The sequence below is a fragment of the Fusarium vanettenii genome (assembly GCF_000151355.1).
Source record: "Fusarium vanettenii 77-13-4 chromosome 6 genomic scaffold NECHAsca_20_chr6_4_0, whole genome shotgun sequence".
NCBI classification, from domain to species: Eukaryota; Fungi; Ascomycota; class Sordariomycetes; order Hypocreales; family Nectriaceae; genus Fusarium; species Fusarium vanettenii.
The window spans coordinates 826,970-854,918 of record NW_003315865.1 but is presented as its reverse complement, the minus strand read 5'-3'; the positions used below and the strand labels follow the sequence as shown (position 1 = coordinate 854,918).

At 51.8% G+C, this 27,949-nt stretch overlaps 12 protein-coding genes across 12 annotated transcripts; 5 read left to right on the top strand and 7 right to left on the bottom strand.

Moving 5' to 3' along the window:
- Positions 1-183: 183 nt before the first annotated feature.
- Positions 184-2,006, top strand: NECHADRAFT_61941 (uncharacterized protein). Its single transcript, XM_003045126.1, has 3 exons — positions 184-683; positions 744-1,136; positions 1,201-2,006. Exons 1-3 carry the CDS (start codon positions 238-240, stop codon positions 1,655-1,657), a joined length of 1,296 nt encoding a protein of 431 aa, XP_003045172.1. The 5' UTR covers positions 184-237; the 3' UTR covers positions 1,658-2,006.
- Positions 2,007-3,292: 1,286 nt separating this feature from the next.
- On the top strand, positions 3,293-4,968 carry NECHADRAFT_100885 (uncharacterized protein). Its single transcript, XM_003045125.1, has one exon. The coding sequence runs from the start codon at positions 3,394-3,396 to the stop codon at positions 4,771-4,773; it is 1,380 nt and encodes a 459-aa protein (XP_003045171.1). The 5' UTR covers positions 3,293-3,393; the 3' UTR covers positions 4,774-4,968.
- A 363-nt stretch (positions 4,969-5,331) lies between these two features.
- NECHADRAFT_70194 (uncharacterized protein) lies at positions 5,332-6,977 on the bottom strand. Its single transcript, XM_003044713.1, has 2 exons — positions 6,384-6,977; positions 5,332-6,331 (listed from the first exon to the last, which is right to left on the bottom strand). The coding sequence occupies exons 1-2, from the start codon at positions 6,618-6,620 to the stop codon at positions 5,516-5,518; spliced, it is 1,053 nt and encodes a 350-aa protein (XP_003044759.1). The 5' UTR covers positions 6,621-6,977; the 3' UTR covers positions 5,332-5,515.
- Positions 6,978-8,976: 1,999 nt separating this feature from the next.
- On the bottom strand, positions 8,977-9,998 carry NECHADRAFT_81654 (uncharacterized protein; the record flags this gene model as incomplete). The annotated part of the gene is made up of 2 exons (XM_003044712.1): positions 8,977-9,765; positions 9,816-9,998. 2 exons carry the CDS (start codon positions 9,996-9,998, stop codon positions 8,977-8,979), a joined length of 972 nt encoding a protein of 323 aa, XP_003044758.1.
- A 345-nt stretch (positions 9,999-10,343) lies between these two features.
- Positions 10,344-12,769, bottom strand: NECHADRAFT_94408 (uncharacterized protein; the record flags this gene model as incomplete). The annotated part of the gene is made up of 4 exons (XM_003044711.1): positions 10,344-12,038; positions 12,086-12,255; positions 12,322-12,564; positions 12,655-12,769. The coding sequence occupies 4 exons, from the start codon at positions 12,767-12,769 to the stop codon at positions 10,344-10,346; spliced, it is 2,223 nt and encodes a 740-aa protein (XP_003044757.1).
- Positions 12,770-13,068: 299 nt separating this feature from the next.
- On the top strand, positions 13,069-14,214 carry NECHADRAFT_42979 (uncharacterized protein; the record flags this gene model as incomplete). The annotated part of the gene is made up of 1 exon (XM_003045124.1): positions 13,069-14,214. The coding sequence occupies one exon, from the start codon at positions 13,069-13,071 to the stop codon at positions 14,212-14,214; it is 1,146 nt and encodes a 381-aa protein (XP_003045170.1).
- A 100-nt stretch (positions 14,215-14,314) lies between these two features.
- Positions 14,315-15,855, bottom strand: NECHADRAFT_42879 (uncharacterized protein; the record flags this gene model as incomplete). Its single annotated transcript, XM_003044710.1, has 3 exons — positions 14,315-15,049; positions 15,100-15,673; positions 15,725-15,855. The coding sequence occupies 3 exons, from the start codon at positions 15,853-15,855 to the stop codon at positions 14,315-14,317; spliced, it is 1,440 nt and encodes a 479-aa protein (XP_003044756.1).
- Positions 15,856-16,523: 668 nt separating this feature from the next.
- NECHADRAFT_81650 (uncharacterized protein) lies at positions 16,524-18,397 on the top strand (the record flags this gene model as incomplete). Its single annotated transcript, XM_003045123.1, has 7 exons — positions 16,524-16,699; positions 16,747-16,945; positions 17,003-17,312; positions 17,364-17,673; positions 17,753-18,064; positions 18,119-18,190; positions 18,244-18,397. 7 exons carry the CDS (start codon positions 16,524-16,526, stop codon positions 18,395-18,397), a joined length of 1,533 nt encoding a protein of 510 aa, XP_003045169.1.
- Positions 18,398-18,811: 414 nt separating this feature from the next.
- NECHADRAFT_70193 (uncharacterized protein) lies at positions 18,812-19,750 on the top strand (the record flags this gene model as incomplete). Its single annotated transcript, XM_003045122.1, has 2 exons — positions 18,812-19,168; positions 19,287-19,750. The coding sequence occupies 2 exons, from the start codon at positions 18,812-18,814 to the stop codon at positions 19,629-19,631; spliced, it is 702 nt and encodes a 233-aa protein (XP_003045168.1). The 3' UTR covers positions 19,632-19,750.
- A 3,602-nt stretch (positions 19,751-23,352) lies between these two features.
- On the bottom strand, positions 23,353-24,623 carry NECHADRAFT_94403 (uncharacterized protein; the record flags this gene model as incomplete). The annotated part of the gene is made up of 3 exons (XM_003044709.1): positions 23,353-24,386; positions 24,437-24,471; positions 24,580-24,623. 3 exons carry the CDS (start codon positions 24,621-24,623, stop codon positions 23,353-23,355), a joined length of 1,113 nt encoding a protein of 370 aa, XP_003044755.1.
- A 503-nt stretch (positions 24,624-25,126) lies between these two features.
- Positions 25,127-26,023, bottom strand: NECHADRAFT_94402 (uncharacterized protein; the record flags this gene model as incomplete). Its single annotated transcript, XM_003044708.1, has 3 exons — positions 25,127-25,420; positions 25,480-25,610; positions 25,660-26,023. 3 exons carry the CDS (start codon positions 26,021-26,023, stop codon positions 25,127-25,129), a joined length of 789 nt encoding a protein of 262 aa, XP_003044754.1.
- A 940-nt stretch (positions 26,024-26,963) lies between these two features.
- NECHADRAFT_81647 (uncharacterized protein) lies at positions 26,964-27,820 on the bottom strand (the record flags this gene model as incomplete). Its single annotated transcript, XM_003044707.1, has 2 exons — positions 26,964-27,483; positions 27,774-27,820. 2 exons carry the CDS (start codon positions 27,818-27,820, stop codon positions 26,964-26,966), a joined length of 567 nt encoding a protein of 188 aa, XP_003044753.1.
- Between the last annotated feature and the right edge of the window lie 129 nt (positions 27,821-27,949).

The window sequence follows — 27,949 nt, the reverse complement described above, 5'->3', positions numbered from 1 at the left end:
ATCCATACTAGAGCCAGGGGTCCATTCATGGATCCGTGGGTGTGTGGGCTGGGCGCGCGTGGCGCTGGTGGTCTTGGTTAGAATCGACCATTCTTTTATCTGGGTGCTCTCGCTGGTCCCTCCTTCTGATCGAGAGTGAAAAGAGGGAATGTTTCCTCCGTCAGTGCTACGACTTTGACCCCTCAAGTTTTCTTGATTTCCGTGACGTTTTCCGGGTGTTCACTCTCTTTTTTCATCATGTTGCCCGTAATGAACCGGTTCGGACGCATCGCGCTAGCCGTGGTTGCAGTCCTGTTTGTCTTCGTCCTGCTGCTGTCTTACCAGGCGCCCGACAGCTTCAGGGCCAGTCTACCGAGCACAGATTCGCTATGGTCCAAAGGGAGCACCACCCAGGCCTCTGCGACACCAACGCCTACACCCATCGAGGAGGAGGAAGAGGAGGAGGTTGATCCCAACAGGGACATTTCGTACGACCTGACCAGGCCACCAACCGCCGGCTGCGAGGACCTTGTCAACGACCTTCAGCAGCGAATCATCCAGACCTACCAGAAGCGATTCAAGGGTATTCGCTATGCCAACATCTGGGGATACCTCGAGACCGAGAACAAGGGAGATGCCGCCATCTGGTCCGCCCAACAGATCCTCCTCAGCATTCTCGGCATTGAGACTATGGAAGCTTGCCGGTAAGACCCTGCTGTCATGCCGTCGATACACGGAGGAGATACTGACAATTGGTGCTACAGCTTCATGCATCAGGGATGTGACATGGAGAAGTTTCGCAACCGACTCGAGGAGCACCGCCCGCACTCGGCCATCATCATGGCTGGCGGCGGCAACTTTAACGATTACTACTGGGAGGACCAACCGTCGCGCATGAAGATGATCTCGACCTTTACCAACGTCTCCGTCCGCGCCTTTCCTCAGAGCATCTTTATGAACAACCCCGAGAGGATCAACCTTACTCACGTCGCCTTCAAGAAGCACCACGACCTTCAGCTTGCCGCCCGTGACAAGCCCAGCTACGATTGGCTTCTTGACAACTTTGGCCAGACCGATGGTATTGACAACGATCTTATTCCGGATATCGCCTTTATGTGGGGGAACCGATCAGACTTCCGAGTCAACACGCCCAAGACGTGAGTTCCTTGCAGATCCTCGTGGCGGTGTTTTTCTACTGCAGCCGCTAACTCTGTTTCCCAGCCACGACATCCTCATTCTTGCAAGAAAGGACGCCGAGATCTCTGCGGGCGACTCCGCCATGATCCCCTTTGGTGAAGGCCGCATCGACCTGGGCGGCGCCGTGGGCAACGTCACATACCGCAAGGTGGACTGGAAGTTTACCGAGACGCCCGACATTGACAACAAGGACAACCGAGAGCGAGGCAAGAACCAGCGAGCGTGGGCCAAGTCGATGGCCGGCTTCGACCTCCTCGGATCGGCTCGCTTCGTCATCACGGACCGTCTGCACGGCCACATCCTGTCGACCGTCATCGGAGTGCCTCATGTGCTGATGGACAGCAAGCTGGGCAAGAACCTCAACTTTCACAACACGTGGACGCGCGACTGCAAATGCACGCGCATCACCAAGAGCATCCATTCGGCGTTTGACGTGGCGCGCATGTTTTTCGAGCAAGAGCTGAACCAACCAAGTTCATGATTTGACCTAAAAAGCTTGATTCCATGTATCACCTTGTAATCTGACAAGCTGGTCCATCGGTTGTGTATTAAAAAGAATTGCATGTTGGTCCCGAGCTGGCTGGGGTTATTTCTTGTTACAACTACGGAGGTCTCTCTCAAAAGTTTTGTCCAGGAGCTAATAGCGCCAAGGCCGCTTATCCCTGTCGGTACCTGAGGTACTTTGGAGCAAATCTTTTCAGTTACTTACTCCCTAAAGCTATAGGGAGGGCTATTGGAGCCCAGGGGGAAATCTAGTGAAGCTTAGAGAGCTATATCCTTAGAAGATAGGGGCTTCAAAAGCAAAGAAAGAGGACCATAAGTACCGATGTAACTGTGCTTGGAAAATGGCCTCTGATTGGCTCGTGTATTTGTGTGGCTTGAGGGCCAGGACAAAACTTTTGAGATAGACCTCCGTACAACCACCACATTTTCTGGATTGGGGGCATTCCAGCGGTCTTGGCAATGGGGAAATGGGGAGCAAACCAAACGGAGTCAACTCATTGTTTTAATCGTTTACAGCCTCTAGATTTTTTCTTTTTACCCTCCTTTTATTTTCTTTGTTCTTTCAAGGTCAGGTAAAGACGAGCAGAAAGCATCGCCATAGACCAGCGTTGAGCTGTACAGCAGAGACAGACAGACAGATAATGATAAAGACGTTATCAATCATTGTTCACTGCATTGTTCACTACTACCACCCCATTGAGTCTCAGCATTCTCTGGACAATGGGCAGGCGATAAAGAATCCATCACCTCATTGTCTCTCGACATGGAAACAGAGACATGTGACGTCGAGACTCCAACAGTTGCGGATTGACCGCCTCCCCCCCGGTCCGGTTTCACTTTTGGCAAGATATGCGGGAACATCACCATCTCCTTTTCCGGACACGTTGTTGATCTTGGCTCCATCTCTAAACTCACCGAGCCATGCCCTGCCCCGTTGGTTTGCGACAGAAGTGATCGTCGGCCGCTGGAACTACCACCCCTGGCTGAAACAATGTCTCCATGAGCTTGCGACCAATGCCAAGGTCATGTCACGTGGAGAATGGCGGTTAAAGGAGGTGGCTGCAAGGGCTTTTCCTTGGCTGAGAGATTGGAGGTGGAGGACTATTAATCCACTCTCTCGCCCAGCTGGACCTTGACTGCAACGCAACGATGCCTCTTTGCCATTCAATCGCGTCAAGTACATAGGCTTAAATATTGGCTTATTTCCAATGTTTGATCTTTAGCTTCTAGCTCAGGGGGGGCGTGTCTGATCAATTTGAATTGGTAGGTCGGAGATAGATTGACGCCGCTAGACTTTTGTCAGCGATAGCTCACCAAGAGCGAGAAAAACACTATCGCCTTCGCCCCCAGTATTGCATATGACGGGGAACTCCGTGCCGAAAAGAAGGATTCTGGTGGGAAGGTGGTTGCCTGCGCCGCTGAAGAGTAAAAAATGGACTCGCTGGCTGTTACTTCGGATCCCCTCCTATCAGAGGCGGGCGCTGGCACCGTCTGACAGTATGTAGTTAAGCGCTGACACTGCCCCCCTATCGGAAGTTTGGGTGGCAATCACTTTAACCCCTTTCCCCTCTGGCACTGTCTCAAAGAAATTCTGCCAAAAACTTGGGTCTCTCGCCAAACTTACGCTGTCGGGGTCGTGATGCTCGACTGTTTTCTACATCATCGTCCACTCTTTTGAAACCATCACTTTTCATCAAAGCACAGCAGCCCAAAATGTCTGCCGTCGCTCTTCCTCGGCGATTCTATTCGCTGCTATGGCTTGCGATTCTGCTCGCCGTTGTCATCTTCTTTGTGAGCTTCAGAGATGATGCCTGGTCATCCATTCCTAGCCCGCCCAAGAGCTGGCGCATCCCCTTCACCACCGACGATGGTGTCCTCTCATCGTGGAAGGGATCTGGTGATAAGGGCAGCGACAAGGGCAACAGCAAGAGCACCTACAAGGGTCGAAAGGGCGATGAGCCTCTGCGCATCGCCCTCGTCGAGTCCTCGGGTACTCACGACGAGGTGGCCGCCGCCATGCTCCACGCGTTTGGTAACTACGAGAACTCGCAGCTCGACGCCTACTTTGCCAACCAGCGCTTCAACATGCGCGAGATCATGGACAACTTTACCCTCGCTGCCAATGTCACCATCAACAAGTTCGACAAGTTTGCGGGCGCCATGACCTCCGATCCCCGACCTCATATCCTCGTCTCGACGACGTGCGAGTTTGACCTGGACCGTGGTACCGATCCCGTCGTCGATCTTCTCAACCACGGCGAGACATTCCTCTTCTGCACTATCCACCACGCCGACCGCTGGGCCCAGGGCAAGTATGTCTCGACCGTCCGCGGATGGGCTGAGCGCGGCCTGGTTGACTTTGTCGGCCTGAGCCAGCACACCCTCGACTTCCTCGTCAAGGAGACCGTCCCCAAGTGGCACTCGGTCGCCAACCTCACCACCCGAGTCATTCCCCCCGTGTACCCCGTCGAAGTCCCCGAGACCAACCCCGACGATGCCATCTCTCTCGCCATGCAGGGTGATTACTCCTCTGGTCGTCGCGACTACAACGGCATCTTCAACCACCTGGGCTCCGTCATCCGCAAGGCCAACGAGACCACCGAGGACCATGAGCCTGAAGAGGTGGTGCTCCATGTGATTGGACACGGCACTAAACCTGAGGTGCCCGAGCATGTTAAGAACAACATCTTCTTCGACTCTGGCCTGTCCTACCCCGACTTTTACGCTCTCCTTTCGCGCTCCTTCTCCATCATTCCTGGCTTCGCCTCCGATACCTACTACGATCGCAAGGCGTCCTCCACCATCCCCGCTTCCCTGATCGCCGGAGCGCCCATCGTCGCGAACGAGGAGCTCCTCAACGCCTACACTTATCTCCCCAAGGAGGTTACATGGGTCGCCCGACCCGGTGAGGGAGAGATGGACACGATTGAGCGCGTCATTGCCGACAAGGACGGCTTCATCAAGCGAAGACAAAAGGTCCGGGACCTGAACAAGAAGCTGATGGCGGACAACCAGAAGAACTGCAACGAGTGGATGGAGTTGGGCGAGGCAAAGGTCAAGGCGTACGCCGAGGCCCAAAAGCAAGACAAGTGAAGTGGTATCTATTATCTACGAACCGAACGGACATTTAGCTATGAAGAGACCTATGAAGGGATTTCGTTTTGTACAATTATTACTGACTGGGCATTGTCAATCAATGGGGGTGTCTGGATGAGCGGATTAACTTGAGTTATGTTTTGATCACATTTATCGCTATGACCCGGAGCTTAATACACTTTTTTCTGTTGATATTTTGGTGTCTTATCGTATCGTACGTAATGCCTCCTCCAATTATAGCGCTGATGTCTTGAGCGTGCGTAAGTGTGTGTCTGACTGACACAATGTCTCTCGGGCGACGGAGGAGGCGTCGAATGTCCGCATTCCATTGCGAGGCTGTTATCTTTGACTCCAGCTCTGTCTGTACAGTGCGGGGTGTGATGGTGCAATCGATGGACCAGAGGCGGTGGAGACGAGGGGGTGGTGGAGTGAAGTGCCCAAGCGCCCATTCCAAGGTCTTGTCTTGGCGATCGATAAGAGAGGTAAACAAGGGCATTCATTACGTCGTCGTCATTGGCATGTTGATGATATACAATCAAAACAGAGGGAGACATGTTTAAGGTATCGAACAAAGACGCTCAATTGTATGATGAGATATCTACGTCTATAGTATAAGGAAAAGAAAATGTAAGCCGTGTCTTGTCATCCAAAACACCTGTCTCATGAAAACCGCCCTCCCGAACCAAACAAGAAATGAAAATAACATGTAGAAAAAGTCTTTGGTATCTTTAGTTTAGCTTTAGTTTTTGATTTCTTTGGCTTCCTTGCTCTCCATCCCTGTCTGCGCCTCCTCGTTGGGGAGAAGCTGGTAGCTCCCAGCCGCCGGCTTCTTTGCTTGCTGGTATCGGTCGCGGGCCCATCCGTAGAGGGCGCTGCCGCTCAGGATGAGGGCCATGCTGCCGGCGCGGTCGGCGGTTAGGAGCTCACCGAGGAGCATGACGGCGAGTGAGCTCTGAGCAACGCCTCGGGCGGCGGTGACAATCATGTGGGTTGTCGGGCTGGTGACCTCGATCTGCATAAAGGTCGCGATGGTGAGGAGGAAGGCGGAGACACCGGTAAGACAAGCTGAACCGAGGAACTGGCGGCCAATGTCGGCAGTCTCGGCGGAGAAGAGAGAGCTCATGGTGGAGAGCTCACCAGAGAGGGGCAGCAGAGGGATGTAGAAGAGGACGGCCATGCAGTTGGACATCCAGACCATCTGCCACATACCCTCTTGGCTCTTGCCGAGGAAGCGCTTGACGACGACGGATTCGACGGCGGTGGTGAAGCTGGAACCGACTCCGAGGAGGACACCCTTGCCCGAGGTGAGCATCTGGCTGTAGTCGGCCATCATACCGGTGCCGAAGCCGGCCATGACCATGGCGCAGCCGACCAGCGACAGCGGCGGGTAGTAGGGGCGAGGTCGGAGGACCAGGAGCGAGAGGAAGAGGGTGAACGGTAGGAGGAGACCACGGGCGATCTGGTAGACGGAGGCGTTGACCGAGGCGAGGCAGTAGGTCTTTGCGAGGATTCCGACGAGACGAGCGACCGTGAGGGGGAGGAGAGCCACCCAAGCCTATGGATAATGAGCAAGATGCGATTTACAATGGGAAAGGTTCATTTCATACCCCAGTCGGGCGATACAACTTAACCCATCCTGTAAAGCCTCCAATGACTGTGAGGAGCAGGACCTGGATGGTGGTCTGGAGAGCGAGGAGGGTGACGGGTGCCTCGACGCCGTTGAGGGCCGACTTGGAAAGGATGGTGCTCCAGATGGCGCAAGACGAGTGGAAAAGCACCACCAGGGCGATCTTTAGTCTGGACGGCGGACGAGACTCTACCTGAGGCTTCTGTTCGACGGCCATTATGTATTGAAGTTGGAGGGGTGAATTGAGGTTATAGCGAATGAACCGGAGATTTTAAAGAGCGTGAGTGTGGCGGCAGGTGGTATTATGTCGTACAAAGAATGAACGAGAGTTGCACCTGTCAGTTGGGAGGGGTGTGAAAAAGAGAAGAAGAATGAAACGAAACTCGGAATAAAAAGGGAAATAAAGAGTGGAATGGTGAAGCGTTGAACAAGCTTTCCAGAAGTGTTGCGTTTGCGTTTTGCGCGGCTGCAAGCAAGAGAGAAAAGAAACAGAGTTTTGGGCCCTGGCTGTAGTCTAATCCGGCAGCCGCGTAGTTTTGTTCAGACGTCACCCAACTTCGACTCTCTCTCTCTCTCTCTCTCGGCTTGGCTTCGGGGGGGCGGGAAAAAGGGGTCGATGGGATACTACTCTAGGGAAAACCGCGTTATCCAGTGTCTGGGATGGGCAAGGAACCTGGCGCCACTACATACACGCTCAGCCTTCAGGGAGAGACGGCCTTGCAACTTGCAACTAAACGGGGGAAGGCGGGATAAGAAAGAAGTGCTATTGCTATATCAACGCCCCCCTGTTGAATTTCATCTGCATGCGCGGCAGAAAAAAGATGGACAACCGAGAAAAGAGGGTCTTTGAATGTGACCCAGCCTGCTTTTGCTGTATGCAACAAATAAGCAGTAAAATACCGACAGCGGCTGACGAACTAATTGTGGATAAAGTGTCGGTTGGTTAAGATTGCGATCCGCCGGGGGGAAGCTTCGCGTGCTGCTGCCAATCATGAGAGGAATTTGTGGGTGGTGGTGGTGTGAGGGGTGGCCAGGGCGGTTCGGCCTCTAAAATAATAGGGGATGATTGATTGAGGGGGGGAGAGGGTCGTGGGGGATGATGGGTTTGTGCCAAGAGTCAGAGACAAAAGGCTTGTTTTTCAAGGTCATGACGATGATTTTCTTTGAACATCAGACGTCTTGTTTCAATTCATTTGTCTCTGCTTCTTTCTTTTTCTTTTTCTTCTGCCACGCGGAATACCCGAGTTTTTGGGTATTCAACTGACTCTCTGAGCCAACCCCCCCACATGGCTGAACACAGGGTGGAAGCCAACCCGTATTGATGGCCCGAATGTCTAAGACTTGTATGGATGAGAGGGAGACTTTGCTATAAAAGGGCTATCGAAGACGAGACAATTCCAGGCTTTCAAGTCATATGGGTTTCATCAGAACGTCAACCGACTTTTGCAGTAAAATGGAGAAGAAAAATCACGTATAAAATGTCGGCGTTCGATAGTCCCGGTCGCGAACGTGTCCAGCTGTGTCAATAGCGTAAGCCACAGTCATGAGACTACTGTACGTTCTCAATCCAAATGGGAAAATGCAGCTGAAAAAGATGAACCTGGGTCTAGAAAAATGCAACCAACCCCTCTCTCCGTTGATCCTCGGCTTTCGTTTCGAGGCTGTGTGAGTTGATTCCCGTCTCGAGACGGTGATTAATTAATTGGTGGAGTTTGGAATTAGAGTACAGGGAATTAGAGTACAGCGTCATGACTTTAAAAGAGTAGCAGTTATAAACCACGAGATGGATCCTTTCCTTGTCGATCGCCTGCTTTTCAACGTCTCAGATAATCTCCAAAGCCTGACGATGGCGCCGACATTCGATTCCCCAGGTTGAGTCCGGCATCTTGAAACCAGCGACCCCTTGTCTCATGTCGGCGCCTGGGAACAAGTGGACCTGGCAATTCGGTTAAGTAAATATCCGATAAAGTAGGCGAACCCTTGGCTGGTGATGTTGATCCATCAACTCCCTCCGGTAAAACCTCCGACATCAAGAACAAGGTCAGGACCGCTGTACGCGCTTAGAGGTAGTTAAACTGGAGCTTCCAAGGACCTTTCAAGCCCCACTGCCTTGATTTCGACATCTTGGCTGTTGCTTGGCTGGGTAGATCTATCCCGTGTTGGTTCTTCCTCTTGTAAGCATTCTATAAATGTCAGGGTCACGTCACCCTGCGTCTTCTGGTCACGGCATTTTGTACGCGCGTTAATGTTTGATACGAAGTCTTGGGTAGGTCGCAATCCGGAACCAACAGCATAAAGGTGGGTGAATGTTGCATGGTTTGTTTTGTGTCTTAACTCCGTAACCTTCTCACAAAGGAATCGAGTCATGATTGCGAATCGTTGAATGGATTCCATCCCCGATCCATGTTCCAAAACCGCCAAAGTTGTCGGGATTCAACCCCTTGTACCCTGCCTTCCAAGTCGCCTGCTACAAAACTCCATACAATCATGAACTAATAATCACCAACCACGATATATATCTCGAGCCACCGTCACCCGGCCGAAGCTCGGCAGTCGCCTCACCTGAGCTTCCCCTATGCCTGCCACTGCTCCTCACACCAGTCCCACAACTTGCTACAGTATCCCAGCCCGCCGTCCTCCTCCCTCAACATGGCGTGAACAATGTCTCTGCGTGGACACTCGGCGTCCGGCCGGATCCGCCCCCACGGAATGATGTAGGCTCCGTTGTCGCCGGGTGTGATGTCGGGGGAAAGTCCGGCGTAGAGCTCCGTGTACGCCCCGAACTTGGAAGGGTGGAGGAGGAACCGGTTGAGGAGGAACATGGTCGCGGCTGGGGTGCCCTCGTACGAACCGCCCTTGACGTTGCCTGGGTTCTGGGCGACGCTGATGATGCCTTCGCTGCCGTGTCTACGGGCCAGCTCACGGCTTAGCATCCAGCTGCCTACCTTGGAGACGGCGTAGTTGAGCACACGGTCTGGTGTGCCTGTTGACAGGGTATCAAAGTTGATGCCATTGGGCGGTGACCCTTGATCCGCAACAATACTAGACGTCCAGACAACCCTCGCAGACACGGCGGCACGGAGTTGCGGTAAAAGGAGGGTGGTGAAGAGCAGAGTGGCCACGCAATGCATGCCCACCATGGCCTCGAGGCCTTGAGCCGTCTTGGCTCCTGGCGAGACACGGTATCCGCCCGTTCCGGCATTGTTCCAGAGGACGTCGAGCTTGGCCTCTTGGCTCGCAAACTTGGCTGCCGAGACCCGGACCGAGTGGAGGTCGTCGAGGTCCAGGTGAAGGAAATTAAGCACTCCGGGGTTGGCTGGTTCGCTACTTTTAATTTGCTTGATAGCATTCATTGCGCGTTCCTATAGGGCATGTGAGCTTAAGTGTGATAAGGACTGTATATAAAGCTCACCTCTGATCGGGACGTCATGTAGATCGTTGCCCCTGTGGTGTAGAGGATCTTGCATAGCTCGAAACCAACTCCCGAGTTTCCACCCGTCACGATAAAAACTTTTCCGCGTTGTGAGGGGACATTATCTTCGGTGAGCGGCGGTGCTGGGGGGAAGAGTTGTGTATACAATGCGCGGAATGTCATTATCGCCTAAGCACTGGTGTGTATAAGAGGTTACCACGAGTTGATTGGCAAATCAGTATGTCGGTTATTATTGACTGAATAGTTCAAGTGACTACCGCTGCTTGATTCAACGGACTGTGTCGTGTTTTATAGGTAACCAAGTGATGTGAATGTCTCACGTTATGCTTGAGGCCAAAGCTGACAACTGGGCGGAACTCCGCCAAGCTACGTGAAAGCATTTCCGCCTAGATTCCTGGAGCCTTGCAAGGAGCGCAAAGTAATACCTAGAACAGCCCAAAGTCGGGCTAATAGTGTTCGAGTCGGAGTTGTTTGTCCACCGTGGATGGGCATCTACCCGAGACCGACTCAAAAAAGGTCCCATGTCGCCCACGACCCATCCATATCTGCTAAAGCCTCCCAATCCATCAGGGAAGTATCGTCAAGTATCGAAATATCTTCAGGAGGGTGAACTTGTCCAAAGCCTGTCATGTCTCCTGCTGGAGTCCAGAATGGAGGATTATTGGATGTTCCATGCAACCCAATACCGTGTTGATGCATCAACGGATTGCCAGGGTCTGGGGGAGATATATGCAATGAAGATTGAAAACTCGATGCGCTGACTGTGATAGGATCATGTGAGTGAATAATCGCAGCTGCCTCGGCATTGAAACTCGTGGGATCACCGGCCCGGCTGCCTGGCTGTGCCTCAGCCTCTAATTCCCTTTCTCGGTGTGCTTGTGCCCCTGCAGATAAGCTCATCAGTGACTGCCACATTGGTCCTGATTTCATGCTCTCCGGGGTGGAAGTAATGAGTTCTTGAGTGGCTTGCCAGGTTTCTTCCAGAGGAGGTATCCATGGTTGGCGACATGCCTGACGAAGAAATACTCCCATTGCATGCCACGGAACCTGACCCTGGAGCTGCCAGCGCCACCTGGACCAAGAAGGGTTTGTCTTGAGGGCGTGAACGGATTTGATGGTGTTCATGGCTGGCTCTAGGGACGTGTTGTTCGAGTGTTGTGAGTTGTGTTGCCGGCGAATGAGGAGCTCGACCTTGGAGAAGAAGAGCGTCGCCATGGTCTTGATGAAGCTGTCCCAAGGCCTGTCTAGCTGGAGGTGGCAGAGATATTTGGTCTCAATCTTTGTCTTGGTTAGATTGAGAAGCTCAAGATGTGATTCAGGGCTCTTGGTTGTGTTGTCACGTAACGACTGTGTTAGTCGCCATAGTTCGCAGCGGATGAGACACAGTGTCGTGGCTGTCGGCTTCTCATGGGATACTGGTAGGCGAGATGGCGCACCGTCGAGCAGGTCGATATCGTTCAAGTTCGAGGGTATGCTCGTGTCAAAGGACGACGACGTGATGGACAGCTCAGGGGCCTCAGCCCTCCGACTCTGGGAATCCACGAAGCAGATCTGCCACCACAGGCGCCGCCTGGTTTCTATTTCCAGTTGACTTTTCGTATGTCTAGCATCATCGCGGTGAAGTCCAGCCGACTTTGCAAGCCTCAGAGATAGGCCCATCATTGGCCATACCTTTTCCTTGGATCCAAGATGGGGAAGCAGGGACAGATAAACGACGAGTGCCTGGAGGACAATGATGTCTTTGGTGACGAGAAAATCTGCACGTGCGAGAGCTTGCTCAGTTCCAAATTGATACCGTTGGATAAGCTGGGATTTTGGTGTGTTGAAGTTGAACGACACTGCTTCTTCGTCCATGGATGTAATCGCCGCGAGTGAGATTGCGAATAACAATGCCTCCATGTTGGCACCGTAGGAACTGAAGTTGCCTCTTAATTCACGAACGACCTTTTCGACGGTCGGAACATGGAGGACTTTGATGAAGGGGTCCACGTTCTCAACGTATGCTTGCCAGATGAACAACATCTGAGAAGGCATGGGGTTGAGGCCATCAAGAGCCTTGGCAAAGTCGGCGTTGCCAAAGACGAAGCCCAGATGGCTGAGAGGAGATGGTCCGCTTTCAAGACCAGGCTCTGGCATAATTGAGTCGCTAGATGACCCGGAGTACTCGGCAACATCATGCACTGCTTGTAGGATGTTGTCCACCTGGAGCCTGTCAGTTGCTGACGAGGTGATTTGAGAAAGTGGTTTACCTCGCCGCAAAAGACGGACCAGAAGCGGTTTCCGACGTGGAGGCCACCGTCTTTGTCGACGACTAGACGACCAAACTCTTCGTCATATTCACTGCCAGCTTGTTGGCCAGTTGAAGAGACCGTCAATGAGGACTCGGTCACATCAGATTCCCCGGGCGTTGGACCCGTCTCTGAGCTTGAGATGCTGACTGCCCCAGAAGGTCTTGGAGCTATGGCGGCCTTGGGGTCTTGAGAACCATCTTCAACTTGTGCTGCAAGTTCGGTCACAACAGACTCCAGACGCCTAAGACGACCGAGGAGCTCCGACTGCTTCTGTGCCGGAGACTTGTAGGCACTGGGATTCTGGTTCCGTCGAGGGATGCGACCGGTCACTGGAAAGTGACACTCAATGTTGTTCTTGACGCAGTTTGAACATGGATCTCGTCTATCGCAACGAACTTTGCGACGACGACAGATGACGCAGCTCCATATCTTGAGACCTACGTCCGAGGCTGAAGGTTGTTTGTCTGAAGATGACATTGGTCGGTCATCGGCGCTTACAAGCTCCGACTGGGTTCTGAAGCGAGAACAGAGGTTCTGAGATAAACAGAACGGAAATGGGATTGAAGGGGTAAAGTCTGCCCGGAAATGAAAGCCGTGATTATGAAGCACTTTCTTGTGAGTTGGGAGAATGGAATGTGGCATCAAGGGAGAGGAGAGAGTTATCGGTCGTCGCTCTCGGACACGGCGTTCGGTCTTGATCCCTGTGACCGGTGGAGTCGCCTGCACTAACAGGAGTTACTGGAATTGTGGCGGATTTTGCGGGGATTCGGGGCCATTTGTTGTATTGTGTGATAACCATCACCGAACCTCTTGTCCGATGGCGAGTCTGGTATAAATGCTTCATCTTGACTTCTACTGGCCATACGCCATTGGTGATTGTACGCTTATCCTATCTATTATTCGACAATCGTTACATCTCGGCCAACTCGAAACCACCAAACATGGCCAAGACGGTCGTCATTCTCGGAGCTGGCTGGGCTGGTCTCCCCTTGACTCACAAACTCCTCAAGTACACGGTTCCCAAGGTCCCTTCCCTCAAGGTGATACTCGTATCTCCAAACAGTCACTTCTTCTGGAACGTTGCGGCTACACGTGGAATCATACCAGACGCCATCCCGGACGACCAACTTTTCCTACCCATCAAGCCTGCTTTTGAGCAATACCCCTCCGAGAGCTTTGAGTTTGTTCTCGGCAAAGCAGACAGGATTAACCCTGCGGCGAACTCTGTGCAGGTTTCTTCAGAAGAGGGTATTCGACGCGATATTGTCTATGATCAATTGGTCATCGCAACTGGTTCTCGATTAGCCAGCAACTTGCCACTCAAGCCCATCGGAAGCCACAAAGAGACCCTCTCGGCATGGAAAGACTTGAAGAAGAGAGTTGGCGATTCCAAGTCGATCGTTATTGCAGGTGCTGGAGCTACGGGTATCGAGGTCGCGGGAGAGCTGGCGGCGAGATACGGACGGTCCAAGAATATCACTCTTGTAATGAGTGGTGACCAACCGTTGGAAGGGGCCCTTTCTTCCGTTCGAGCGTCAGTAGAGAAGGACCTCAAGAGTCTTGGTGTGAAGCTCATATACAAAACTCGTGTGACCGAGACAAGAGGCGGCCAAGATGGCAAACAGACGGAGCTCACACTGTCGAACGGAAGCACCCTCACTGCGGACTTGTATCTTCCCTTGTATGGCATTAAGCTCAACACTGGGTTCCTCCCTGACGAGTTCTTGGACTCGGACGGGAATGTGAAACTGGATGATAAAATGCGAGTCGCTGGCACGAAAAACATCTGGGGTATTGGGGATATTGGCAACATCGATCCGAAGCAACTCACGATTACCGACAACCAAATCATTCACATGGCGGCGGCACTGGACGCGACCTTGACCGAACAAGGCCTCGTGAAGTCTTATGAGCCAGCAAACAAGGCCATGATCTTTATCTCTCTGGGAAAGAAATACGCTACGGGTCAGATTGGAAACTGGAAGCTTTTCTCATTCATGGTGTCGTTTGTCAAAGGGAGGAAGCTTTTTGTTGATACAGCTGAGGGATACGTTGGAGGAAAGCACCTGAGGCATGCTTCAATGTAAACGGTCTTCTTGTTTTCTTTGTGTTGTTGTACATGGATTGTGGTCGATTCTTGGATTAATACCTAGTGGGATACTTCAGATGGATTTCTTTGTCATGTAGTTATAGACGTGATTTTGCCCCAACATCTGACGCTTCTCCGTGCCCATTTCTCGCCGCCTCATTCAACCTCTTCCACATATTCTTTCTCAACTCGTGACCTTCGAGGAACGCACGGAACCACTCCCTCTTGAACTTGGGCAGCTTCCTCCCAACGCCTTCTGCCCCTTCGCCCGCCAATTCCCTAATCTTTTCGAAATAGTCTTCAAAATCGGGGAAAATGAGGGCAAACTTGGCACCATCCCCTCGCTTCTTGATCCTCTCTTCTTCCCATCGCTGTCTCTCTTCAGCGTCTGGTAGAGTACCGCGGCCGGCTAGCAACCTGGCAGCGTAGACGGCTTGCCATTCAAAGACTTTGAAGGTCAATCCTGCTTGTACTGCTCCGACGAAGAGCAATGTTGGATCATCATGCCACACAATGTGTTGATACAAGCCTGGGACTCGGTTGTTGCGAACGGGCACGGCCGGCAAGAATGGGAGAGTCCAGCTGTAGCCGGTTCCAAAGATGATATGATCAACATCTTGGATCGAGCTTCCGTCTGCCAAGTGGACGACTCGGCCTTGGACGCGCGTGACAGAGGGGTGGTTTTGGATGTTAGGGTGGTTGAAGGCTTCATCTCCAAAGTAGCCGTTGAATGTATGCCCGACCGTGATGGCGTGAACAGGTCGTTGAGCCACGTCGGCCAAGTCAAAGGCTATATCAGCAGCAGATACTGATGCTCCCACAACAACGACTCGCTTTGATGTGTTAATGGAAGGATCTGGCGCTATTTGAAGGGGATACTTACTTTGCCCTTGTACAGGTCTCTGCCACGAAAGTGTTTGCTGTGAATCACGCTTCCCGGGCGTGACTTTTCAAGCTCATCTAGACCCTCGATGGCTGGGATGTAAGGGACAGAGTAGTGTCCGCTGGCAACGACGACGGCATCAAACCACTCAACCCACCAATAATCACGCTCGTTGCCTTCTCTTCGCAAGGTTACCTTCCACTCAGACCCAACCTTTTCTACACGCTCGACAGTCGTGTTGTATGAGACGAGATCTTCATATCCCTTGCGTTCAACGAGGCTTTTTATGTAACGTCTCACAACATCCCAGTGGCGGAATGGCGTCTCAGGACCGTATATACCAACGGAGCGCTCGCTCGTCTCTGCTGGGATGGGTTCTTGGTTGAATTGCATAGGCAGATGGTCAATGTTGGTTTCTAGGTAAGGGTAGACTGAAGACTCTGTGAAACGAGGCTGGCTTGACTTTGGTGTATAGCTTGGTAGATGCTCTGGGACTTGTAGAGGAGTATCGGCCGTCCTTTCAGCTAGACTTTTGAAGTTTGAGACTGTTGAGGGACGACCAGAGTCTCCAATCCTGGATATCGTGTGAGCACCATTGGAGGAAGGGTAGAGGAGAGTTACTTACCAGCATCCTCCTGGACCTTCACGTCTTTCAAAGACTCGAATGAGATCAAACGTCTTTTCTTGGGCCAGTGCATCTATCGTTATGGCACCAGCAGGACCAGCCCCGATAACTGCCACGCGCTTCACTGCCATTGTGACGTGATTCTAAATCGGTGATAAACGAATCTGAATACAGAATGAAGGCCGCAATGCATGGCTACTTAAATGTCATTGGCAGTTTACAAACCACACCAAGACACAACCGAGGACAGATGAACTCACCCTGGCCCAATACTCCGGATACGCTAATGCGTGGGCGTGGTTCGAGTCGTTTCATGTCAAGCGTTGTGAATGGGTTACCGGCGAGCACGTCATTGCTAGCGCCTTAGGTCTTTGGAATCAATTGCAGCGCGGTCCACACCTTATTACTCGTTCTGGAAGTCTGCTATTCGCTTCCCGGGTTCTATGATCTGAGCCACCAGGACCGAGGTCTTGGAGAGTGCCTGGGCAAGATTCAAACCAGCTTTTTGGCCCTTTCACCCCCCCGACGATCTCGGGATTGGCCAATGGGCGGGTTTGAGGAGTACAAGGGGGGTTCGGACATTGTAACCCTCCCCAGTTCTAGACGGGTTGATGGCATCTCAAGTGCGGATTGTGTGATTCTTGGCGTGGTGGAGCTGGAAATGTCCCGACATGGTGGTATTAGAGACCACCTCCGAGACTCAAAATAGACGACATGTCTATCTCTGGATCTTGATATTCTTTTGCTTGTAATGGCATACCTGGTTGTTGGTTAATATCATACCTAGAAAACCGGCAGAATGACGGCCTCTGTCCTTACCCCCACGGCCGCGAATAGTCACGATGTCGACGAGACGAGACACGAAAAGACATTTCAAGATGGAACAGGCGATGAATCAACAATTGACCCATCTCGCTCAGTCTCTCAGTCCGAGATAGAATGGGACCCCGTTGTGGAGGCCAAGGCGAGGAGAAAGTGAGTGTTTCCAAGCAGACAACAGGAACATGCTAACCTGGACACAGAGTGGACTCTTCAGTTCTACTCCTCCTCGTTCTAGGCCTGCTAGTCTTTCAACTGGATCGCATGAACCTCGCCAGTGCCCTCACCGGAGGCTTTGCTGCGGATATCAAGGTTAAACAAGACACCATCAACCTAGGAAATCAACTCATGTTTATGGGAATCGTCATCTTGGAAATCCCTTGCAATATGGCACTTCAACGGGTAAGTCCCTAACACCCATACATTATAAGAATTCTATTCTGACTCCGAGTCCAAAAGCTCGGCCCGCGCAAGTGGATTTCAGCCCAAGTCTTTATCTTTGGTCTGGTGGCCACCATGCAGGTCTTTGTCAAGAACAGGGCTGGATTCTTGGTTGCGCGTCTGATGCTAGGCCTGGCCGAGGCTGGGTATATTCCCGGCGCTGTTTATACCTTGTCGACCTGGTACACCAAGCGTGAGCTCGCCAAGAGAGTGTCGATTCTCTTCTTTGGAATGTTTGGTGGTAATGGCATTAGTCCGATTTTGGCTTCTGGTATTCTGAAACTTGACAATGCTCGTGGCATCCGGGGATGGCAGTGGCTCTTCTTACGTGTGTTCACCTTATTCTTCCTCTATACTGGCCATGCTAACTAGAAAACAGTCGAAGGTCTCTTTACAGTGGTTGTCTCTTTCATCTTGCTCGGCTTTCTACCTGGGAGTCCTGATGTCCCTCGACCATTGGTTGGACCTGGCCTCGTTAGGTTCACTCAAGCGGAACAAGAGACACTTCAGCGGAGACTTGAGAGGGATGATAGGATAGGTAAACGTCCGGGGGTTCAGGGACTGGCTATCGACTGGAAGCTGGTCTGGAAGACGGTGACGCATTATCGTCGTTGGCCACACTATGTGTCAACCTTTGCCGTCTTCTCAACCTGGTCGCCCTTGACCACTTACACGCCGTCGATCATCATGTAGGTGCTTCACTTTAATAACTGTTACAACCTCTGATGATACATGTTACGAGTCGAATAACAGCTAACAAGTCATCAGGTCCCTTGGGTTCGACCGCATCGCCGCAAATGCCCTCGCTGCCGTCGGCGCCTCACTGGCTCTTCCAATTGTCTTTGGTTTTGCCTATCTAAGCGACAAAACGAACCGTCGCGGTGGAGCCGTCGTCGCAGCTCACATCTGCTACCTCATCACGCTGATCGTAGCCCGACAGGCTCATCCTCACGTTGGCAAGTGGTCTAGATGGGGGCTCTGGACGGCCGTCAACAGCTTCGCCGTTGGATACCACCCTGTGCACAACTCTTGGGTCCAGTTGAACTGTCGTGAGGCAGGCGAGAGAAGTATTGCTATCGCGTAGGTGTACCTGCCGCCGGATGAACACGGAGTTGAAAGCTGATGAATGCTCAGGATGTGGGTAATGTCAGCAATTAGCGGGCTGATGGTTGGCACCCAGTATTTCCAGGCGAGCGACACTCCATTGTAAGGATACCTTCTGTCTTTTAGGGGTAAGCTGACAAGATTTTTTAAAACAGTTACCAAACCGGCCTTCGTACCATGATAATTATGGTGTCTCTGGGTATAGTGTTTGCGTCGATCCAGATGGTGGTGTATGTGGTTCACAATAAGCGAGTTGCACAGGGGAAGCATCAGGGGGGTAAAGAGCCACCGATGATATACACGCCTTGATCTGACGGAGTTGGTTGGTTAAGCGAAGGATCTCTTGGCATGTCAACGACACCTGACCGGGTCTGTAGGGATAGATATATGAGGTAGCTGGAAGTAAAGCGGTTGACTGAGAAAAAGACAAGAGGTTACACGTGACGTGTCAAACGGGAGAATGCATCATTAAAGAAGCCGTGTGGCTTGCGCCTCTTTTGTCGCGGAGCAATTCTACCCCCGAGATTTCTGGGGCTCAAGTGGAGGCCATTCCCAAGGTTGTCTAGGCGTTGCGGGTAGAACCGGATGTCAATGCTCAGGTGAGCCGTGACATCTCAAAAGATCCTCCTTCAATGACTCAAAGGATTCTAAATAAATAGACGAATCTCTTGTTTCTATCTCATAGTTGTAAATATCACTTTCTGTTCAACTATCAACATCAACATGGCATTGCGAACCGTTTCAGGAAAGATACTGGCAACGTCCTTGGTTGCTGCGGTGACGGTGGGCGGAACATACGGCTTCATGGTACAAAGACGAGTGAGATTGGTCGATCGAGGGCAAATCACACGTTTCGAAACGATACCCGAGTCCTTTGAGAAGTCTAGGTCGGTCAGCGAAATTGTCAATGCTGGAAACCATGCGCGAGTGTCCGACTCACGCTTCATCGCCCTTGACATCCCCTCTCAGCACCACGATGTTTCTGACGAGGTTTTGCTGGCAAAGTTTGTCAAGGGATACTTTGGAGGAGCTGTTATAGGGCCTGAGAGGAGGACGCTTCAGACACTCGGTCGCAACCTCGTTCATTTCACAAGTGAGTATTATTCCTTGGTTAGTTGACCAGAGCTAACTCTTCCTAGAAGCTGCACCTGTAGCGAGGACCGACATTTGGTCATTAAAGGACCTCTCTGATACGAAGCTTCCCTCCATCAACACCGTTTTGTTCGGTGTTTTTCAGACTCTGGATTCACACCTCGCCAAGGAACAAGTCAAGGACGGGGTGGACCGCACCGAGAGCTACGTCGACTTTGGCTTTGGCAGCGACAAGTTTTGGTTCGGTGGCGTTCACAGGTTCGCAGTCGTGAGGTCAAGAAACGAGGAGGGGGAGGAAACGGTACAGGTTCACTGTCAGTCCATGTCCTGTAATCCGTCTGTGAACAAGCCCCTGAGGCCGTCATGGATGTTTGCGTTTCACAAGGCGTATGCGGATTTGCTGTTCAGGGATGGTGTTTCTGAGATTAAGAGATGGATGGGATCAGCGTGATTGTTGCTGTGTGTAAAAGGAGGACTCTTGTCGTGCTGTAAGACTAAGTGTGAAAGAACTGATGAGTGTTCCAAAGTTAGCGAAACCTCATTCAGAGAATGATAGATCCCTTCTCAATGCAACCTAACAACATAATCTAGTTATGGTTGTTCTGTGCAATACGGGCTCAGCGCTGGCATCTCAATGAGCAAAGGTCCATTGGAGGGATCCACGTGATTTATCACGTGGCCACTTGAGCCACAACCGAAACCTGGAAAGATCCGACTGACCTACCAAGGCAGGTCCTGTGAATAGCCTCACTCTTGACCAACGAAATTGCTGCCCTCGGGTCAATGAAACCAAACCACTCAGGCATCCAGAGCTTGAAGAAAAGGCTGGCTGCGGGACGATGGATGAGGAGACGTGGCGCACACTGAATAAACTCACACAGGTATCCCGACATTGGTGAGTCACAAGCAAAGCCAAAGCCAGAGTGTGACCGAAAGAACAACTGTCCAGATTCCACGCGCTTCCAGTGCCAACAAAGCTTTTTTCCCCCAGGAATAAATACAGTTCCCCCCCTCCCTGGCTTGGAATCTCCCATCCTCATCCCTTCGTTTCCTTCCCACCCCGTGCCGCCTCCAGCACACAATAAAGCAGTCTCCGTCCGACAGCACATGTCATCCATCGCCAGACATGGTTCAGCGTCAGTGCAGCATCCAGCAGAGGTGTTGAGGGAGGGGACAGGGCTTTCTTCTTCACACCACCGGCAAGCCGGCAGATGCAATGAAAAAAAAATAATCGAACGCGCATCAACTGGAGGTAGTGTAATACCAGAGACACGGTGAGAGAAAATCAAAAATTGTGCCGGGCTCACCTGTTCTACTGCGCCTCTGGGGGATTAGCGCAAGGTCCCCAGAGAGCGGAGCACCTGCGCCGACATCTTGAACGTCAGAACCTCGCAGGCCGACAAGATCGTCCGAAGAGAGATCTTCACTTTATCCATGAAGAAGAAAAGAAGAGAAGAGAACAAGACGAAGAGGGCGGGGGAGAGAGTTCTTATAGACATTTGGCGAGCACTCGCTCCTGACTCTCGAGACACCTGAACGAGACTCGAGAAGAGTAAAACGGCAAGTACAATAACGACTTTGGAAAGAGAGCAAGTTTTGAGAAGAAGGACATACAGGTGAAGCCAGAGCGAAAGAGCTATGTACGCAGGAAAAGAAAGAGCGTTCAAGAGCGCAGCATCTGCGCCGACACCTTGAACTTTGGAACCTTGTAAGCCGGCCGAGATCCTAAGAGAGACCTTCACTTTATTCCATGAAGAAGAAGAGAGAAGAATAAAACGAATAGGGCTTCAATATGAGAACCTTTCCGCTGAAAGCTGGTCGAACACCAGGCTCCTGACTCCTAGACGTACGCACAAGACTTGCATGAGAATAAAGGAAGAACGAGGGCGGGGATATCTCTCGGGAAGGTAAGCATGTTCTTTGCGAGGCAAGGGCCATGCGTCAACCTCCTCGATCTCTGACAATCTGCAGGAGTTTGCGGTTCCGCGAGGGAAGCCCTTCCGGTCTTTCGGCCTGGACACAGACACGAAGAGGCAGGCACAGAGCCTGAGTCGAGAATGAAGACGTCATCGAAATTGAGATGGGAGGATCTGAAGAAGGCGCAGTAAAGGCAATTCTGTATGAGGCCCCAGCCAAGCATTGGTGGACGCGATATCGCATCAAGATGGGAGGACTTGAGGAAGGAGCAATGATCCAGGGGATCAGATCGGAGGCGATACCAGAAACAGCACAAGGTTGGACGGGCATGGCTAGACGAAGGGGAGAGTTTGGATGATGCCGTGACGGTGGGAGAGCAATCGGACATCTTGGGTTGGGAGCAGTTCCTACGTCCTTGGGTGTCAAGTAATCGTCGTGGAGGCTAGCCAGATGAGCACAATGGAACTGATGATACGTCTCCATACTCCAAGCTCCCATGGAGATGCTTTCACCCGAGTGACATGAAGCGGAGACCAAAAGGACCAACTGCTGCGGACTTGTCGTGTACTTAAATCACTGGCTTCTAGCTGAAAGGACAATCTTCTCGCTTGGGTCATCATCGTGGTTACTGATCTTCAATGGACAGACGCAGGTTTTACCATGGCGAATGTGGAAATTGCCGCTGAAGCACTCTGTTCCTCACCAAACTACCCTCAAGAACACCATCATGGGGGCATGATGAGGGCTTGCGATCCCATTCTCCCTCAAAGCGGCATCAGTCACGCCTCGCACCTACCAACAAACACCCAAGCATAAGCCTCAACTCGGGCCTCTCCACAGACTCTATTGTCGGCTTCACTGCTGGCATCCCACACCCAGCTTGTGACGAGGGTCTCGCCGAACATCGTCAGCCTTCGCCAGCTGTCGCCAGTTGTCAGTCAATTTCGTCAGTCAGTCGCATTTCACTGGGGATATTGGAGCCTAATGATAATCCGAATCAATCATCAGCCGGAAAATCTTCATTAATTAATTTTCTCTTTTACCAACTGTACTCGAAGAACCGCGCCGCTCCCGTCAGCGTTGGTCGTTCTGCGCCTTCGACGAGTCCCGAGTCACGAATCGACCTCTACCTACCCGCTTTTGACCTCGGTCTCCCGTCCTCAGCATCACCAATCTCCACATTCCCTCACCAAAGATAGGTGTCGCGTATTGTATCGTCATTGCAACGCGACGCGGCCTCGTGCCGTCGAGCCTAAAACAAGTCCTCGGCCTCCCTCATCGACCACGGAACGCACCATCACTCCCTCCCTTTCTCGCTCGTTCGCTCGATAAACGGAGAAGATAAGCCATCAAAATGCTTGATAGACCGCGTTTGCGCCTGAGGTAGATGCCCCGACACCTCTATCTCGTGATGACGAACCGAGCCAAGACTTGGGCGACGATGCTACGATACCGCCTGATGAGGTTCGACGAGGGGTACGATTCTATTGCCGAGAGCCAAGTCGAACCGAATTCACTACCTACCTGCGGCTGATTCGGGAAGAAAGTAACATGGTTCTGGCATCCATGGCTGGAAGAATCATTTGTTTGATTGCTTGAGGATTTGGTGGTTGATAACGGATGATGACAGAGGCGCGGATATCCACCAGCCCCGACGGGCTGTTGGCCACGCTGATCCAAGCCCAGAGATCGACGAGCCCGAATACAGTAAAGATATTGAACCTTCACGCATCGGCGTTCGTCCTAAGGCCGAAGGCGAGTCGATTCTCGGATAGCAGCAGCAAGAAGAGACTCGTGCCCTTCAGACCTGGCTCCCGCCAAATCTTTGAGTTGACAACACGGCGTAGACCGTTACGATCCAACCACCTGAGAGAAAATAGTTCGGATACGAGTTGTGTGGTACTCAGAGGCTGGCTTCCCGAAACAATTGCCCTTCAAACGTTGAGGCGAGTTCTGTCATGGTCTCAATGGAGCCAGAAGTTGACTGTAGTTATGAAGTCTAATTCTACGAATAGAACTATGCAAAGGCAGGTCTATATAATTCAAGCTGAATGATGGTTTGAGTAGTTTAAGGACTCCGATAGCAAACAGTAGGGCTCGGTCTGCTCATGCAAGGATGCGTTCGGGAATCAATAATCAGAGGAACTTGCCAAGTTTGAACGGAACGACTGAATTAGTTGGTATCAAAACTATCTGCCTAAAGGAAATCGCAACATGAATCCTGACATCACAAAAGGAGGCCCGACAACTCCCTTTCACGCAGCAGCCGAAACTGGCACTGGTCCTTGAGGAAGCTCACTTCCTGCAATGTTGCATTGCCGGAACAGACGAACCTCATCCTCTGCAAACGCTCCGACAACCGAGTGAATCAATCCTCGGTTGTGGAAGAGCACAAAGTCTCCCTGCTCCCAGTCATGAGGATACACCAGCTTGGGAGCGATGCCCGGTCGCTGGAGCTGATGCACACGCTCGCGAACCTCGCTGAGGTCATCGATGACTGTGCCATCGGCGAGGTGAAGCTTGCGGACGGCTGAGGGGTGGATCTGAAGTGCGAGCTGCCCTGTCACGGGGTTGCGCCAGCACATGGGGAGGATCTGGATCTTTTCCTCTTCAACAGGTGGCAGATCCTCGATGGGGACTTCCTTTCCTTCCGAGACCATACCCAGACCGTCGGAGCGTGACTTGGCACTGCTCATCCAGACGTATGGATGAGGGGCGTACTCGACCTTGGTGGTGCGGACAAACTCTTGATCTTCGGGCGAGAGTCTGTCGTACATGGCGTAACCCGACACAAAGGCAGTGGTACCGAGAGGAACAGTCAGCTCCTCATCGGAGCCGTCGTCATACACCAGGGTCTGCTTACGTCCACCAGGAACACGGACGGCCAGGAGAGACGTCACCACAGGAGGGGCGAGTCCGTACAAGGCGGCGTCAATGTGCCACCTGTAGAAGCGGGTAAAGTCAAGGTCCTTCTCAGGCGGGATGACGGTCGCGTGAAAGGTCTTGTGATGGGGATGTCGCAGCTGAATATTCTTCAGACCCTCGTAGTCCTCGACAAAGCCATTCCCAATGACCTGGACCTGAGGCTGATGCGGGACAGTCTTGAGATCTGGGTGAAGAATGGATCGCTTGGCGTCCAGAGTCTTGCCGTGACCATAAGAACCCGTAGCTTCAGGATCGAATCTCTGAGTGATCTCATACTGAGCCTTGGGAGAGAGGTGGCTCTGGTTCTTGAAGACGAGAACCTGATGGGTGAACAGGGCGTCACGGATGACGTCAAAGTCGGCATCTGCACCATGTTAGTGCCTGTCTTGTTTGTTCAGAGAGTTGATGCCTTACCATAGGAGGTTACCGATTTCACGGGTATTCTCCCACTATTTGCGTGGTTTCAATTGATGACAAAGTTGGAGTCTTTTCATGTCTTACCAGTGATGTTCTCTACGTCAACATTTGAGACAGTCGCACCAAAGTCAATGGCTGACCCGGCGGGAGCTGCGATGGGGGTGACGACAACTTGAGAAGCCATTGCGAGAGTGTTGATTGTGGTCTTTGAAGTGATTTGAAGTTTCAGTGCTGTTCTTGGAGTCAAGTTCAAAATGTTGGGGGATGTTGGCGCTTTTTATGTCAGAGGCGGAGTCATCAGCCACACGGAGCTGAGCCCGTTATCTCAGATTATCTCGAGCGGGTCGCGGCGATCGCCTATCTCGGCCGAGCCCAGCCAATGATGCTCTTGAGTTTGTGTGCGGGCGGGAGCTGAGAAATGTTGAAGATTTCTCTGTTCCACGGGCGATTCCTTTGCCGGCGTGCGCCGTTATTGAATCGAGCTCCGATGTCGTACAGGTGTTAGCTTGGAGGTGCAGATACGTCATCTGATGGGCAACGTTGAAGTTCAAGCTTCTTTCGACCTCTGTGGAATCTGTTTATGAAGAACTCGCCGTAAAAACGCATGAAAGAATCGTCATTTCTGTTCATTTGTGCTACTACTCAGCCGCCTGACATTGCTACTCCAGCCTTGGTCCCTTCACCCCCCTAACAGCTCTTGGGCAGAGCCTTCTCAGTCGTCGCCTTCTTAGCCAGAGCAACCTCTGCCTTGCGACGACGAACAAGACCATTGAGCTTCTTGCCTCCTGCATAAACCCACTTTGGAAGCTCCTGAGAAATCACCGTGTTGGGAGCCTCGCCCTTGTTGAGGCGCTTGATGAGGGTGGATGTCTTGGCAGCGCCGCATCCATTGTTGAAGGACCAGCTGACCAGGGCGCCGTACTGGTTCTTGTTGAGCTTGACGTTGCTCTTGACCATGGCTGTGATGCACTTTTCGAATTTCTGCAAAGATACCTGGTTAGTGTCTTTCTTGACTGTGTGCTATGTAGAATGTGACCTACCGCCATGTCACTCGCAAGGAGCTTCTTGCCGTTGGCTTGAGAGAGGGGAATGGAATACTTGACGTCGGTGCACTTGGAGTTTGAGCAGAGGTGACCGTAGCCTACGGTAGGGTAGCCAGCTGCATCCTTGTCTGTTGCCTGTAAGCAGTTGCCTAGCATCGAGGATAAGATTTCACATACATATGTTGGCTCGGAAACCTTCAAAGCTAGCAATCAAGTTCACAGTGGCCTGATTAGACTTGGGTGCACCACAGCTACCACCGCTGCCGGGACACTTCTTGGTGACAAAGCCGCTAGAGCCAGTCTTGACATAGTAGTCCGAGACATAGCATCCTTCGGAAACCTTGTCCCAGATGTTGTTGCCCTTGATGTTGGTTCCCGTTGTCTGGCAGGTGATCTTGACATTGGTGCCCTTCTTGAACGTCTTTTTGATGGCATAGCTGGTTCCAGGACCGCTGCGGCATCTGACGTCGTCGCCGGTGATGGGGTAGGCGCTCGCAAGAGACGCGGCGAGGGCGGAGATGGTGAAAAGAGACAGCTTCATTGTGAGTGATGTGACTAGTTGAGGTGAAGTTGATGCTAGTGGATGTCTCTGAATGTCTTGTTGAATATCTGGCTTGATTGACAGCAAGGACCAGGCATTTTATATTCCAGCAACTCGACTCCAGAGCAGGGTTGATCCAGACGATCAAACAAAAATCCTCCAATCTCCTTCTCGCATTGATCACTCTCTAGCCGCTGTGCTTCACCGATCCGAAAAAATGCCTCTTTTTTCGCATTAGAGTAACGCGAGAGTGACACAGCCAAGGACCCTCCTTTCTAATTTACAAATAAGACGGGATAACCCTTGCGCCGATCCATAAAGAGATTATCCTGGGGAAGTCTAGGCCTTTGTTTCAAGGAGGGAAGGTCGCGTTGAACCAAGCGTCGGAGATGTGCCTCGATTCTGACAGCTGAAATGCAAGGCTCCTTTGTTTGAAACAAATATAGCGGCCCGGGCGGCGTGGTCGAATAAGACAACGGTCTGGGCCGTTCCATAGACATTAAGACTAGATGATTTGACAAGGATCTTGCATCTTGTTATTTGTTTAAAGTTTCGAATATCGGACTTGATAGTTGTTGGCGAATGGGAGTCAGATGACTTGTCCGTTTGTGAGTAGCTCGGAGGAAGGTAATGCGGGAAAATTGCCTGAAGCTGTTGTGTACTGCAGGTAAGATTCAATTTAGGCATGGGTTTATTACTCCGAGTGACCATCGGTCAAGAAGGATGAGTTTTATAGAGGTGTTTGCTGGGGTCCATCCACTGTCCCCTCTGAGCTGTCATGATTCTACCTTAGAGCTACGCTTCTTCGGCCTTGTACGAGATAGATTTTGGTAACTTTGCTGTAGGCTTGATTCATGCCTTGATTAGCCAGAACGCATGTGGAATTTCTTTTCTAGAAAAGCCATGCCCGTTTTGTCGTGTGCCTAGCGGCTGTCGAGTTTTACATGTGACTCTCCAACCAGTCGAACAAGAGCTTGATAATCTCTTCAGGCCTTTCTTCGTTCAGAAGTTCGTGATATCCCCCTTCCACAGGGTGCAAAGTCTTGTCCGTCGATGCAATATCCCGTACCAGGCATTCACTTAGCCGAAACTGGGCGTGCGAATAACTGGTGCCGTGGATGACGAGCGTTGGCTGAGTCCATTGCCCACACCTTGCCCATAATCTCCTTGCCACCCGCAGAGCGGTGGATGCGACTAAGAATGAGATTTGGCCTTTGTACTTGGATTCATCTTTGGCAGCTAGACGTGCTTGCTCAGGATCACTGCACAAATCATGGGCAGAAGCCTTTGGTGTGGGGATTTGCGTGGTGGGCATAAAGTAGGCGAGAAGATGAACCAGATACTCTGCAGGCAACGGCAGACCTTCAGTCAGAGCTGGGCTTGAGAGAATAACTCCGTTTATGTGATGTAAAGAGTTTTCTGCCACACTCGCGGCGGTAATAAGGCCCCCAAGAGAGTGCCTGAAGAGAAAAACAGGCAATCCTCGTCAATCAGCCCGGCTTCGCATCTCGAGGTGATCCTTTACCGCCATTTCCACGTCGACGATACTGCCATCCCCTGGAGATGTTCCATGGCCCAGAGGTCCAGTGCCCAGACCTCGAATCTAGCCGCGTTAAGCTTCGGTATGAGCTGGGAATGGGAGACGACGTAGCGCTCAGCACATTCTCCAAATCAGTGTTATAGGATCAGTATCGCCCGAGGGGAACCACACTGCCATCTGTGTGCCAAGGCTCCCGAGGATAGGACAAACTGGTGATGCTTCTGAGCCGGGAATGATTCGGCGGTTTTGGGATCCATTTGTGCCAATGCTGGTAGATTCTAGATTGTTTCAGATCAAGCCCGATGTGTGTGCAAGATGTTGTAGGACACTTGGTGGGCCGTCATTTGTCCCCCTTGACGGGGTTTGTTGTGAGGAAACGACTAACG

What these genes read in the sequence shown, in the direction of transcription:
- NECHADRAFT_61941 (XM_003045126.1), top strand. Translation starts at nt 238, where the DNA reads ATGTTGCCCGTAATGAACCGGTTCGGACGCATCGCGCTAGCCGTGGTT. An exon ending in GAGACTATGGAAGCTTGCCG is followed by an intron (nt 684 to 743) that starts GTAAGACCCTGC and finishes TTGGTGCTACAG; the next exon opens with CTTCATGCATCAGGGATGTG. An exon ending in CGAGTCAACACGCCCAAGAC is followed by an intron (nt 1,137 to 1,200) that starts GTGAGTTCCTTG and finishes TCTGTTTCCCAG; the next exon opens with CCACGACATCCTCATTCTTG.
- NECHADRAFT_100885 (XM_003045125.1), top strand. Translation starts at nt 3,394, where the DNA reads ATGTCTGCCGTCGCTCTTCCTCGGCGATTCTATTCGCTGCTATGGCTT.
- NECHADRAFT_70194 (XM_003044713.1), bottom strand. Translation starts at nt 6,620, where the DNA reads ATGGCCGTCGAACAGAAGCCTCAGGTAGAGTCTCGTCCGCCGTCCAGA. An exon ending in AGTTGTATCGCCCGACTGGG is followed by an intron (nt 6,332 to 6,383) that starts GTATGAAATGAA and finishes CATTATCCATAG; the next exon opens with GCTTGGGTGGCTCTCCTCCC.